The 14,492-nt window shown below is 44.6% G+C and overlaps 1 protein-coding gene across 5 annotated transcripts in view; it reads right to left on the bottom strand.

The window, feature by feature from the left end:
- Window positions 1-14,492, bottom strand: part of LOC109424901 (uncharacterized) — a 201,252-nt gene that overhangs the window by 32,359 nt on the left and 154,401 nt on the right. For 4 of the 5 annotated variants that reach the window (XM_062845591.1, XM_062845594.1, XM_062845592.1 and 1 more), the window contains exons 5-9: window positions 11,492-11,588; window positions 10,518-11,427; window positions 10,156-10,453; window positions 9,930-10,093; window positions 9,652-9,744 (exon numbers count right to left, since the gene is read on the bottom strand). In XM_062845591.1, the coding sequence (XP_062701575.1) occupies window positions 9,652-9,744; window positions 9,930-10,093; window positions 10,156-10,453; window positions 10,518-11,427; window positions 11,492-11,588 (1,562 nt within the window). The remainder of the gene's footprint in view (window positions 1-9,651; window positions 9,745-9,929; window positions 10,094-10,155; window positions 10,454-10,517; window positions 11,428-11,491; window positions 11,589-14,492) is intronic. The other variant, XM_062845595.1, reaches the window with a different exon arrangement.

Below are 14,492 nucleotides of genomic sequence, written 5' to 3'. Positions count from 1 at the left end.
TTGAAAATGGTTCGGATCGGGTCAGCCGTTCCGGAGATATGGCCATTTTGGTGTTCCGGAACGGTACCCCAGGAAGGGACCAGATATGAAAATGCATCAAACCTATGCATGCGACACATCAAACCACGGCATTTTCGATAACCTGATGAGCGGTAAGCAGAAAAATAGTCTAAGACCATATCTGAACCGGTAGTGTTCCGGAACCGGTTCCGGGTGTCCCGCCGGAAGTGGCAAATATCAAAGTGAACCAAACCCATGCATGAGACACATCAAACCACGGCATGTTCCCGAACCGGTTCTGGGTGTTCCGCCGGAACTGGCTAAATATGAAAGTGAACCAAACCCATGCATGCGATACAACAAACAGCGGCTTTTTCGATAGCCTGATGAACAGTGGGCAGGGAAACATTCTCAGACCATATCGGAACCGGTAGTGTTACTGAACCGGTTCCAGATGTCACGCCGGAAGTAGCCAAGTATAAAAGTTAACCAACCCCTTACATGCGACGCATCAAACCGCAAGCTCTTCAGGCAACCTGATAAACGGTTAATAAAAAAAATAGTTTCAGATCATATTTGGATCAACCGATAGAGTTCCGGAACCGGTTCCGGGTGTCCCGCTGGAAGTGGTCAAATATAGTAGATATCAAAACCCATGCCTGCGGCACATTAAAAAGCGGCTTTTTAAATAACGTGATGAACGATTAGTCAGAAAATAGGCTCAGACCACAACGAAGATCTTTATAAAGGCTACCGATAGTGTTCCAGGACCGATCTAGGGTGTCAGCCGGAAGTAGCCAAATGCCAAAATGAACCAAACCTATGCATGCGACACATCGAACCGCGGTCTTTTTTTAAACCATGAGGAACGATTAGCAAGAAAATAGGCTCAGACCACATTAGAGGCTACCGATAGTGATGCAAAACCAGCATTGGGTGCTTCCTAGGATGCTTCGTAGGAACTTCAAAAATGAACAAAGTCAATGCAAGCGATAAATATGTGTAAGAAAACAAAATCTTGACTGAACTAAGGCCACATACATACAGACGTCTTACTCTACTCACTCTCCATCGTCCTTGGTTCCAACGGTTGAAACAAATAATAATCGTTGTTGCTCGTTTGACGTCTACTCACTACCAACATCAAGCCGCAGTGAAACGCAACCTGTTTAGCATTTGGCGATTATTTTTTCGTAACGATGAATATTATAGCAATATGTTACAAATGATATGTCTGTTTGTCTGTACTAAAGCAATCTCATCAAACCACTGAGGTGTAAAAATATACAGTAGGATAGGTCAACGTTATATGAGAAAATAATCGCATCAACCCCGGATAAAGTTTTTTCAATCCTCTTTTCCGTCTAAAACTACTGGGAATTTTTTTATGGGATTTAGTATGGGCAATTTCACTTGCTTGCATTTTTTGTCAAATTTTACATGAATTTTGTAACCTATGATAATAAAATATAGCCTAAAGTGTGAAGAAAAAACTATGTCGAAGACCGTAAAGCAGGGCTGTCCAACATACGGCCCGCGGAATCGATGAATGAAACTTGACCCAAGAATTGAAATATTTGAAGATATTTCATATTTAAATAAAATTTAATATTAAAAATAAACTCGAAATAGGTAGAGTGTTTTGTTAAAAAATTTCCAAAGATTAAAAAATTTAAATACATAAATTTAAAAATTTTAAACTTGAAAGGTACATCCAAATTTGAAGCAGAATTTCAGCAAAATTTACTGAATTTCAGAAAAACGTTGCTGCTGAATAGCAGAGTTTACTGAACGAATCAGGGAAGTTTGCTGAATTTCAGCAAATTATTTGCTGCAACCTGCAGTTCGGCAAAATTCAGAAAAAAAGTATTCAATAAATACCAAAACTTCCGTATGACATTTTTAAGTTAGGCAAGGCCATCTTGACTAGGAAACCTTGACCGATTGAACCCTTGAAAAGGCCCCATACAGATCGAAACGTCGGAAAAAATCATAAACTAGTGTTTTCGATTCCTCCAAAAGGCTGAAGCCAACATTCTGAAGCAAAATCATCCCAGTCGTATCCCAACCAAGGAAAGATCCTGAGTACATGTTCGACGAGAAAGGCACTATCACCACTAGGTGGATTAATCTGGTTTTTTTATTATATGATCGATTGAAGTCCGCAATTAAAAGTTGTTAAATGTAACCGTGACAGCCTATTATATCCCCAAGAACCCGAAAGACCCAATATTTTGGTGTCAAAAGTGGGATTAAAGGCAAAAGTTTTCCGGTCGAAAGTAACGCGTTCGTTTCGGTCTCGCGAAATTCAAGATTGCTAACGAAGAGCTAATGGCATCTCTTACGCAGATGTTAGCCGACGCCCTAAAGTCCTCCATTCAAGCAGCGGTGACTGGATCACAAAGCGATCCTACTAGAGCTACAACGATACAGCCAAAGCCACCCGCGTTCTCTGTTTTCGAATACCGTTCTTCGGACAACACCTCCATATCGGACTACTTTCGTCGCTTTGAGTGGGCATTACAGCTAAGCAACATCCCGGTTGCCCAATACCGACAATATGCACTAGTGCATATGGGCACCGAGCTAAACAATGCCATCAAATTTCTAGTGAGCCCGCGCGATCCAGAAACTCTCACATTCGGTGAAATACGTTTGACGCTTGTAGAACACTTCGACCAAGCAAAGGACAAGTATGTCGAGAGCATAAAATTCCGTGCGATTGTGCAACGAAAGGGCGAATCCGTAGCCAGCTTTGTCCTTCGACTCAGGCAAGGCGCAGCACACTGTGAGTACGGAGATTTCCTCGACAGGATGCTGATCGAGCAACTCCTACACGGCCTCGAGTCCCGTGAAATGTGCGACGAAATTATCGCCAAAAAACCGGCGAACTTCAAGGCTGCTTTTGAGGTTGCACATACCCTGGAAGCCACCCGCAACACCACCACAGAAGTGCAAGCAGCTAGATCTTCATTGTTGGTTGCAGAGGCGACCAATAAGTTGGGTTACGAAAAACCGAAGACACGGAGAGTGTACCCTTCCCCACAACCGAACAAACTAAAGTGCAGTGAAAAACAATTTTCTGAACAAAGTGGGTGTAGTGGATGTGGGGGAAATCATACCCGAAATATGTGCAAGTTTCGTGACGCTACATGCTACAATTGTGAGCGGAAGGGTCACATCTCCAAAGTGTGTAGATCCAGCAAACGGAATCCTCAAGACCAGGCCACCGCTCAAGTGCAATCTGAAGCCTTGCCGACTTCGGAAGTGGATTTGGTCCAGTCGCTGGGAAAAATTCACTCCGTCAACGCGTCTGGAAAGCGTGTCATCAACGTTATCATCGACGGACGTAGCCTGGACATGGAAGTCGACACCGGCGCACCGTGCGGTATCATCAGTGAAGCCAAACTGCGTGTAATCAAATTCAATTTCACACTACTGAAGTCCGATCGGCAGTTCACCAGTTATAATGGTCATCGCATCCAGTGTTTGGGACGGCTCCCTGTGAACGTCTGCGTTGGTTCCACTACACGAAAACTCAACTTGTATGTGGTAGCCGAAGACTACGATTCGTTGTTCGGCAGAGAGTGGATCGCTCAGTCCACGACCGAAGTAAATCTGAATGAGCTCTTTAGTGTTAGTGGTAAGGTAAACTCGATGGCTTTTACCCCTACCACGATCCCGTCGGAGCAACAGCAGGCCCTTTTGCAGTTGCTAGCCAATTATGAGAGCGTTTTCGGTGATACTGCAGGCACGTTGAAAGGACCTCCAGCATCGGTGCATTTTAAACCGGACGCTACACCTGTATTTGCGAAAGCTCGAGACGTTCCACTGGCATTGAAGGGCCAGTATGCACAGGAAATCGACAAGAAACTTGCTGCAGGTGTGTATGAGCGAGTCGACTACTCTGAGTGGGCTTCCCCTACCCACATTGTAGTAAAGAAGAATGGGAAACTACGTATCACCGGCAATTACAAACCCACCCCGGATGATTGTCGACGAACACCCGATCCCTAAGATCGACTCCATCTTCAACCAAATGCGAGGAGCAAGACTGTTCTGTCATCTGGACGTGACGGATGCATACACCCACCTCACAATCGACGAAGAATTTCGACACGTTCTCACGCTCAACACACCGACACATGGGTTGGTACGGCCAACAAGAGCTGTATATGGAGCAGCGAATATCCCTGCGATCTGGCAACGGCGGATGGAAACAGTGCTTCAAAGTGTACCCAATGTGATCAATTTCTACGATGATATTATAGTGTTCGCGGATAGCTTCGAAAATCTGCTGTCAGCCCTAATAGCCGTTTTCGACAGGTTGAAAGATCATGGTTTACGATTGAACCGTTCCAAATGTGTTTTCGCCACCTCGGCCCTCGAATGTCTTGGACACAAGATTGACGCACACGGTTTGCACAAGTCTGATCAGCATATTGAAGTGATACGAGACGCACCTCGTCCATCCAACCCAGATGAACTGCAGCTGTTTTTGGGGAAAGCCACATACTACAACGCCTTTATCCCAAATCTCTCTTCTCGCTCACGTTGTCTCCGTGAGATGCTCAACGATGGATAATTTGAATGGAACCCAGAGAGAGTTGCCGCATACGAAGACATCAAAGCGGCACTCATATCTCCACAGGTACTCATGCCGTATGATCCGAATCTTCCGTTAGTGTTGGCCTCGGACGCGAACAAATTTGGGTTGGGAGCTGTACTCTCTCATCGTCTAGCAAATGGTCACGAGCGCCCGATTGCATTCGCCAGCTGCACAATGTCAACCACTGAACAACGATACCCGCAGATCGACAAAGAGGCTCTTGCCATCGTATGGGCAGTTAAAAAGTTTTTCAACTACCTGTACGCTCGAAAATTCACATTGATTACCGACCACAAGCCGTTGACCCAAATTTTGCACCCTACCAAATCACTACCAACTCTATGCATCAGCAGAATGGCCAATTATGCGGATTATTTGGCACACTTCAATTTTGATGTTGTGTACAAATCAACGAAGGAAAACGTTAATGCAGACTACTGCTCTCGAATCACTCGCCCACCATCGAGTTCTGATATGAATATATGCTCCGTTCGTGAGGGAAGAGAGAGTAATACAGTAGACGAGTTCGAACTGTTTGCTCTGCACCAAATAGATCAACTACCGGTTCGTGCAGAACATATCGCCCGAGAGACGCGGAAGGATCCTAGTCTGGGTAAGATCGTTGAATTGTTGGAGACCGGCGCCGAGTTAACACGATTTGGTTATAAAGCACCAGAAGCCAAATAAACTCTCGCCGCGAGGTGTTTGCTGTTCGAGCATCGTGTAGTGGTCCCTGCTACCCTTCGTCAGTCAGTGCTGAATGATCTTCATGTGTCACACGTCGGAATGGTGAAAATGAAGGGGCTAGCTCGTTCATTCGTTTACTGGCCGGGAATCGACGTGGACATCGAAACGACTGTAAAATCCTGTTCCGAATGTGCTTGACATGCTCATGCTCCTCCGAAGTTTAGCGAGCATCACTGGCAGTACCCCAAACGGCCGTGGGAAAGAATCCACATCGATTATGCCGGGCCAGTGGTAGGATCGATGTTGCTGATTGTAGTTGATGCATACAGCAAGTGGTTGGAGGTGAAGGTCACGAGTACATCGACGACGGCAGCAACGATCGGCATTATGGATGAGTTTTTTTCACGATATGGCGTCCCCGTCACCGTTGTGTCGGACAACGGTCCGCAGTTTACTGCTGTGGAATTTAAGGGTTTTCTGCAGAAAAGTGGTGTGAAGTTTCACAAGTTGTCGGCTCCATACCACCCAGCAACAAATGGCCAGGCCGAACGTTACGTGCAGACAACGAAAGACGCTCTGAAGGCTATGGGAACAACTGCTTCTACGTTGCACTCCAACCTGAACATCTTTCTCCAGCAATATCGACTAGCTCCCCACGCTACCACTGGTGAGTCACCATCCAAGTTGTTCATCGGGCGGAACATCAGAACTCGTCTAGACCTACTCAAGCCTGAAGACGTTCATCGGAAAATCTCCGAAAAGCAAGGAACCAATTTCGAGCCATCGTTTCGGGAATTCACTCCGGCTCAACAAGTGTACTTTCTCTCTGGCAATCCACGAATGGATAAGTGGATCCCTGGTGTGGTCGGCGTTCGGCTGGGAGATCTGCACTATGAAGTTAGCTATGCCGGGAGAACTTTCAAGCGCCACATTGACCAAATTCGATCCAGACTCGGTCCCAAAAGTGGTCAAGCACTGGAAGCGACAGACGTTGGCGTTTCTTCTGAACATGACCCACCAAGGCGCGTTCGATTTTACGGCAACGGGGAAACACTTCCCGGTACACCAGCAACTCCAAACAACATCAGAAACGCTCCTGCCGACCAAGGTTCCCCCGAGTTTGTTACCAACCGTTTGGGTAACAATGTATTGTGTGGTGGAAGGGCTAGCTGTTGGTTCAGAGCATGTTATTGTTATTGTTTTTTTTTATTGAATATTGTATATTTATATTATTTATTTAAATGTCTAAGTGTATAATAAATGTTGGTCTCCACAGGTTTGTGTTTGAGTTATGTTTATTTTACACTTAGTAGTTTAAGGTGTCTCTTTATTTATTTATTTGTTCATTCATTTATTTATTTAATTATTTTGTTCTGTTCATACATTCCGATTGTAGATTTGTTTATTATTCAGATGCTTTATTTATCTATTTATTAATTTATATATTTTTTTTTCTCTTTATTTATTTATTTATTTATTTATTTATTTATTTACGTATTTACTATTCAATATTAGATGCTTTATTTACATATTTATTCAGATTGATTTATATACAATTACTAGATTCTCAGGAAAGAGAACCAGCCAAGGGCTGAAAGTCTCTCTAATAAAGACAAATCAATCAATCAACAATTACTAGATTATTTATTTACAAAAAAAAGGAAAACAAGTGTCCGTCAGGTTTTGTTGAGGCATTGCATGTGGCCACAATCGGAATTTTAACTTAAGACACCTTGATTAATATAATTTGTTAGAGTGTAAGTGGCTGTCATCATCATCATCTTCAGATCTGTCACCAAGATGAAGAATATCTGGATGGAATAAGGAGTGGGTTAAAGGGTGGTGGAAGACGCCCCCCCCCCTCTACACTCTCGCCACACCTCCGCCCCCTTATTGGGGACTATAAATGACATGGCGGAATTTGGAGAAGCAGCTTCTTGTAATTTTTGGTCCGAAGAAGTGAAGAAGGTGACGGTACAGTCTTGTCCGCTAATACAAGCTGAAGTTCCGCGAGTGCTAAACCTAAAAGTGCAATGGTGAACAAATAAACCCAACAGCCAAAATACCATTTTAAAAAACTTTCGTTAAAGTTCACCTGTACGGGTCAAAGTTGTGTCGCATCACGGACGGCCAGCAAAGTGCACCTTCGGATGATGAGTCATCACATTGTAAGTGCTGGCCGAGTTAGACACATTTGACCATAACGTACAACTGATCCCGAGCGAGTACGTGATGCAAAAGAACAATCGATCGAAGAGTTTCGTGGTGACCGACCGTATCTTAAAATATGGTGTTACGTCAAGTCTGTTGGTGTCGGTCCTTATGAGGTGCAACTCGCTCGAAGACCACGAAGATTGTGCGCGCAAAGTACCACTTCTCGGACCCGGAACTACGGCCCTACGCTAAAATGGCCAATAACCGTCAAAGCCCCCCCCCCCCTTGTGATTCTGTGGTGAAAGATGTCCTCTGGCTAATTGTGAGGGCAACCTGAATCGAAAACAAAGAAGAAGTCGATGCAGTGGAAGAAGAAACACCGGAGAAGAAGAAGAAGAAGAAGAAGAAGAAGAAGAAGAAGAAGAAGAAGAAGGATGTCCAAGTAAGCCCCAGCGTCTACAGGACCGGACGATCATCGTAGCAGCAACGGCCGCAACGTACCGGTGAGCTCAAACCAAAACCCCCTTGTTAAAATAATACAATGAAAAAAGTACATAACCTCAAAACTCTGTGAATACCTGAAATTTTGTATGGCCCTCTGAACCACAGCTGTAATTTACTGTCCCTTGTAGAAAATCTTGTTTTCCTTTGCCCATTTCGCTTGTAATGTCCGCCTTTTCACCACTATAATACCCCAGAAATTCTCCAAGACCACCTCAACGACCCTGAGATCCAGGTAAAAAAAAGAGGCCTTGAGCGCCCACCCCGGAAGCAGCCGTCGGCTCAAGACCAGCAGCTTGGGGCTTTGGCAGGTCCCCGTCTGGGACCGAACATAAATACCTGGCTCGAAGAGAATCGTTTCAAGTTCCACACTCCATCTGCAAGTCCGGTGGACAATCCGGATTCTCGAGACCCTCCATTCATCTTGCGCCGTTCAACAAGAACTCGTCGTCCTCCTTGCAAGTATACACCATCTTCTTCTTCTTCTTCTGTATGGCTCTACGTTCTCACTGGAACTTGGCCTGCCTCTCTCCAACTTAGTGTTCTTTGAGCACTTCCACAGTTATTAATTGGAGGGCTTTCTTTGCCTGCCATTGCATGAACTTTGTACCTTGTGAGGCAAGCACAATGATACACTATGCCCAGGGAGTCGAGAAAATTTTCCCGACCGGAACGGGAATCGAACCCGACGTCTCCGGATTGGCGATCCATAGCCTTATCCACTAGGCTAACTGGAGACCCCCATGTATACACCATAGTTAGTTCATTTCGGAAGGAGGGAAGAAATGTTGTGTATTCTTATTTTTGACGATCAATTATTTCTGGCAACACTTCTCAGTTAGTTTTATAAACGAAATCTAAAGTGATTGACCGCTGTTTTCGTTCTCGATTTTTAATACGTTTTTTATTATATGATCGATTGAAGTCCGCAATTAAACGTTGTTAAATGTAACCGTGACAGCCTATTATATCCCCAAGAACCCGAAAGACCCAATAAAACATCAAGAGGCTGGTTAATGGTGAGACCAACGACCTTACTAGATTTATGTTTTTTGTGAATACATAAGTGACCCGATTTTGTCAGCCCCTTTTCGGGACACATTTTTTACTCTCCTCGAAAACCTAAACAATTTTTCAAACTTTTTATTCCTCTATGTTCTGCCCTTCAGCTGTAGTTTGATGATAAACATGGATAAATTGGTTAAAGTTTGCCCGTATGATAACGAGAGCAAAAAGTTTGCCGCAAAATGGGGCTGACAATATCGGGTCCTTACTGTAATGTGGTGAGTTGAATTCAATTTTTGACTACAAATGAACTGATGCATATTTTACCGATGATAGTATCGATAAACAATGAAAAAAATATGATAAAAATGGCGTCTACTTAATTACCAAGCAAAATTATTCAGAACATAGATAAAGCATCAGTATTTTACACAAGTAAGTGAATTATAACGCAACGTAAGCAGATGAGACTAGTGTACACAGAAAACAAAGCTAGAAAAACTATGCGTGTGTGATATAGGCAGAGGAGGAGCACGTAACAAAGGGAAGACCACGGCACAGCATATTATTGTCCAAATAGTTCCAACTGAGAGTTCCAAGTGTGAGCCCACGTCAAATGAAACAGTAAACCAGTGATCGAGTAAATATGAGGAAAAAGTGCCCAAACGCAGGCTGGCTGGGAGCATTTTTCTTACTGCTGTCCAATTTTCTGTTCGTCGTTTCGCTCAACTGTTCCCACATGTCCGACAAAGCCACTGGAAGGCATATCACCTCTGTAGATCGAGACACTAAGAGAAAAAATAAACGGAAAATAAATTCAAAAAACAAGCTGATAACACGGCTCTACCCGACGCACATTAGACACACATCTAGCTCGATGAAGTTCTGTGTTTCGCTGTATGAAGAGTATCTATCGATTTGAGTTTTTGTAATGCAATTTATCCCAAACTTCTACCCGCACGGTGCTACTCACCTGTAAGGAATGTCGCTCAAATTGCTTTGGCTATGAGAATGTGGCACTTTAGTACTATCCTTAACTCCACATACGGCCAACTCATGGGCAGATCCAGACAGACTTCGGTCACTTCCTCGTCGTCTAGAAAGGCTGTTGACAGTTCCGGTTGCTTGAGAGGTGGGCTAAAAGGGTTCCGTTGAAAATAAATTATGTCGCAAAACTGGAGGGACTACTATCAACATACCTGTGACAAAAGCGAAGGGTTAGGAGCAGTTGCTGTCGAGCCTTTCTTCTTTGCTCCACCCCCGAATCCAAAGAAGCGCTTTTTGTGCGACGGTTGAATTGCATTCGCCATTAGAGTTTTGTAGTGCTCCGAACGAACGAAACGTGGATAGCAATCCTTTTTCAACAACAGCATATAGATGTGCTCGGCAGCGGAATCAAATGCAAATCTAGATGGATTTTTTAGACCTTGATGTACTTTCTCCATGGTTTTGCCGTCGATGTTGATCTCACAAGGAGCACCCGGTTCGAGAAACTCTCTGGAAAAGTTTGATCAAGTTTTAGCTTAACCGATACGGAACTGCAACAGTAATCAAAACTCACTCATAGATATCCCTAACTTTTCTCGAAATCTGCGAGTGAGACGACCTTCGCAAATCATTCACCGCCATCCAAAAGCGGATATTCTCATGCGAGTATTCCTTTTTTAGATATGCGGTGAACTCCTGCAGGCCTGTGGGGTCCGAAACAACTTCTTCTATGGAAATACCCCAGCGTTTGACTCGCTTCTCGGTTGGAACTTCAACTAACGGATTGTTCATCTGCCAGAAGCTCACGTCTTCGGTGACCCAAGGATTTGACGGAAGTGGTGGCTGCATCATGGGATCATACTCGCTAAACGTTTCAAAATACGACACTAGGCTTTCGCACGCTTGCGACATCTTAACCCGGTTCCTCCCAAGAGAGGCCTTCAGGATCTCTACTTCACGCTGCCAATCATCGACGGTCCGTTTCCTTGGTTTGCCTTGGCGATCACGAGACGGGATTGGACAAGGTTCCAGCGGAGTGAACTGACCTGGCGGAGGCCGGTGAACTCTCCAATACGCTCGTTCCTGAGAGTCTCCGACAATCTTATCGCCCTTCTTCCGCTCCTTGGCCAACCTAACCTGCTCCTCCGCTTGCATCGTGATGAAATCCCATTTGCCCTTGAGGTTCTTGTGCAAACTGGCCATAGCTTCAGCTTCGTAGTCCTCCAGTCCATGCCGTTGCTTATTCCGTAGGGATCGCTTCGTCAAATAGATTGCATACTCGATGTTATCCGGTGCCTTCTGCTGCCACGGCCAATAGTACGGCGTTTGGAAGCGATACAACGAGGAGTCATCCTTAACGACCAGCGTTTTGGAGTCCGACACGGGGAAGAAGTAGCCATGCATGCACAGTTGATTGCTTATGTTCAGCGCTTCCGACTCTTCGATAACCAGCCGTTCCATCAGCCATTCGATCAGATCGTACCCTATAATGAAGTAGAAATTGTGAGTAAACAATAGAGTTTTGTCAAGTTGAGGAGCGATACTAACCCATAAAAGCAGATGGAATCGAAGTGAGGAAAAGTTTTTGACTACGCACAGGAACTCCAGATTCAGGATCTTGCATTTCACGTACCAATCCCTCCATCTGAAAATAAGGTAAAATGAACATATTTTAGTATGTGGAAATTGAATTTTCTCTTAATCTTCGCCAACTAACTTTTCATCAGATAGTGGTGGTACTCAGAAATGGATTTTCAAGGACATCATTGTAAGTGTTACGCCTGTTTGTCGATCATAATACCATTTACAAAAAGCAAGTCCTGCCCCTCAAATTCTAGTAAGCAAATGTTTCCTCATTCCCACTCCTGTTTTGCTTTTCTGCGGTCCAGAACTTTGTTGACCGCTGACATGGTCGACGGTCGTCCTTGTGAATCGCACAGAAATGTTCATCACAGCCAATTCAATGCTTGTGCACACTTATGTACATAGGTGCCGACAATGTCGTCGTCGTCAATGGTCGAGTGAAAGTGTCCATAAATTACATGCCTGAAACGTGACCGCAATAAAACCGAATTTATACCCGTAATTCGAATCAAATAGGCCACACTGGTATGGTGGGCGGTGTGCTCCGGGATCTCGATGTGAACAAGATGTTTGAAACTTTTCCGGGTGTGAGGTTGGCAATGCAGATGACATTTTAGCGGCTGGCACAAGGAACAGACGCTCAAAGTGGTCTATTATTCATTTAATAGAACGATTCGATGATGAAAAAGACGTAATGCTTGAAATTACTAAGGATTAATTGGCTGCAGAGTGTTGCAACTTCCGAGTGAACATAGTTTTGAAAGCCATGTACAAAGCGGTATCCAGTATGTAAATGGAATCGCGAACTGATCACGTTCTGATTGTGATGCTAAGGCTTGAAGTACACAGGTTCAAATATTTGACAAGGAAAGAACTCAAGAAACAACATCAGTTTGACACTAACGAAAATTCGAGCGGGTCGAACAAGATATTTGAGCATTGGTTTCTTTTTAGACAAATATTTGACCCTGTGTACTAAGCTTAACACCGGTTCTGATCACTACCTGGTGAGATGGTCAAACTGTGCTCAAAACTTTGTACGATACCGGCAACCGCCTCGGTACAGGATGTCACCTCAGCATACGCGCAGAATCTCCAGGCCGGGTTGTCGGACGAGAATGAGCTCGATAACACCATACTCCAGGATTGTTACAGCGCAGTGAGAGTAGTCATCAACGACCCACCGTCGAGTACACAGAAAAAAAAGTCGGAGTAACGATTAATTTGAAGAAGATTATAGAGAAATTTTGATGGAGAAGAACGTCGCGTGGACGGTCATGCTATAGCACGGGTCATATCCTCTCCGCATGTGCCATCATGCGGTACGCATTGTGCGAAAACGCGGGCACACGAAAAAGACCTGTTCCACCATTTACTTTAAACCAGGACATTCAAACATTCGGGAGGATTCGCTTGACCGAAACGGTGTAGAAACTGTCTAAAGCAATCATCAACCTGTGAATCCACCTTCCTTTGGTGGAACTGTCCTACGGGCGCTTCCATTTGACCATCAGGTATCAGTAGGTCGGCTCCAGAGGCACGTTCCCCTCCATTTGGGAAATTTGTGCCATTGGTCGGTTGTCCAGGTATTGAAAATAACTTATTCTGGTATTTTGTAGGTATTGATACAATACCACAACGAGTTATTGGTTTGGTGTTGAGGACTGCTTGAGGTATTATTGAATTATGGGAAAATCGCTTTTTGTATGGAAATAATGCCGATTATTATTTAGGTATTGCCATACCTGATATCATTATTCACGCGTTATGCACAGAATACACATCAGTTATTATTTTAGGTATTTAACCTCTTATGTAGGGCTACTTAATACCTCATTCAGGTTGTAGGTATTCGGTTTTCCATACCTGAGTTAGTTATTCTTTATCTATTTTCTCCTGCTCGGGACGGTACGGTACGCACCTGCAACCTTAAGGCACATTAGCCTATTAGCACTTTCCAGCTTATCACGGTAGTGCTCCAAGTCGGGTCGCCACACCTTAGTATGGATAAGGTGGTACAAACCAGAAGCTTGCGCTTACTGCCATTCACCGCAGAGCTATTGGACATCATCCGGGACAGTACCAGTAGCTGTGGAGGGTCTTTTGCACGCACAATCAACGTGGCTGCCGAAGGTAAGCCTAGTGTAGATCATTACCCCCAAGTATTTGACGGAGCGCTTCGAAGGGATAGTACAATCACCAACACTGATCATCGCTTGCTGCTCCAACTTTAGGTTGTTCACACCACCCCCTCAGTTTTGTGTTGAGCCAATTCCAGTTGATATATTCCCGGGAGCATCTGCAAAAGCTACTTTTACGGCCAAGTTCGGAACTCCGTCCGATTTTGGGGCCTTACTTACGCTAAGGGACTTTGCTATCCCCGCAAGTTCCTCATCGATGACTCTCTCCTCATCGCCAGCTCTAGTCCCCAGCTGTCCTACGAAAGGCGGTCAAAGATCATGTGAAAAAAGCCCCTCGGTGTTCCCATCCTACATCTCTGGCGATTGCTCTGTAGGAACCGTTGTACCTCTTGTCTTGGACATCACGATCCTGTAACCTGTGAACTTGTCTTCGCTCACATTGGAACGCCGTCCTTAATACCTCGTTGTTGAAGTATGTCGTCCACCTACGAGGGCTTGGCCTTGGCTAAGCCGGGCCTTCCTATACACACTGCTTGCTGTTGTTGTAGTCGATACTGTAGCGAACAGCTGGGTGTCGTCTACCCGCCAGTTCAAACTACTTGTTAGATCAGGATTACAAAACGTTACGTCAATAATCGACTCCGCACTGTTCCGACTAAAGGTACTTTTAGTACTGACATTATTTAGATCGACAACTAGCTAGCTACGTAAAACTAGCGTAAAACGGCTTCCTCATTCCACGGTCCAGGCATTGAAGTCATCTGTTATTACCACTGGCCTTCGCCCTGCCAGCACGGTCGATAATTTTAGTCTGTTGAACAGTA

The sequence above is a fragment of the Aedes albopictus genome, chromosome 1 (assembly GCF_035046485.1).
Source record: "Aedes albopictus strain Foshan chromosome 1, AalbF5, whole genome shotgun sequence".
Classification (NCBI taxonomy): Eukaryota; Metazoa; Arthropoda; class Insecta; order Diptera; family Culicidae; genus Aedes; species Aedes albopictus.
Note: the sequence above shows the minus strand (reverse complement) of the source record. Positions and strands in the feature narration are given on the sequence as shown.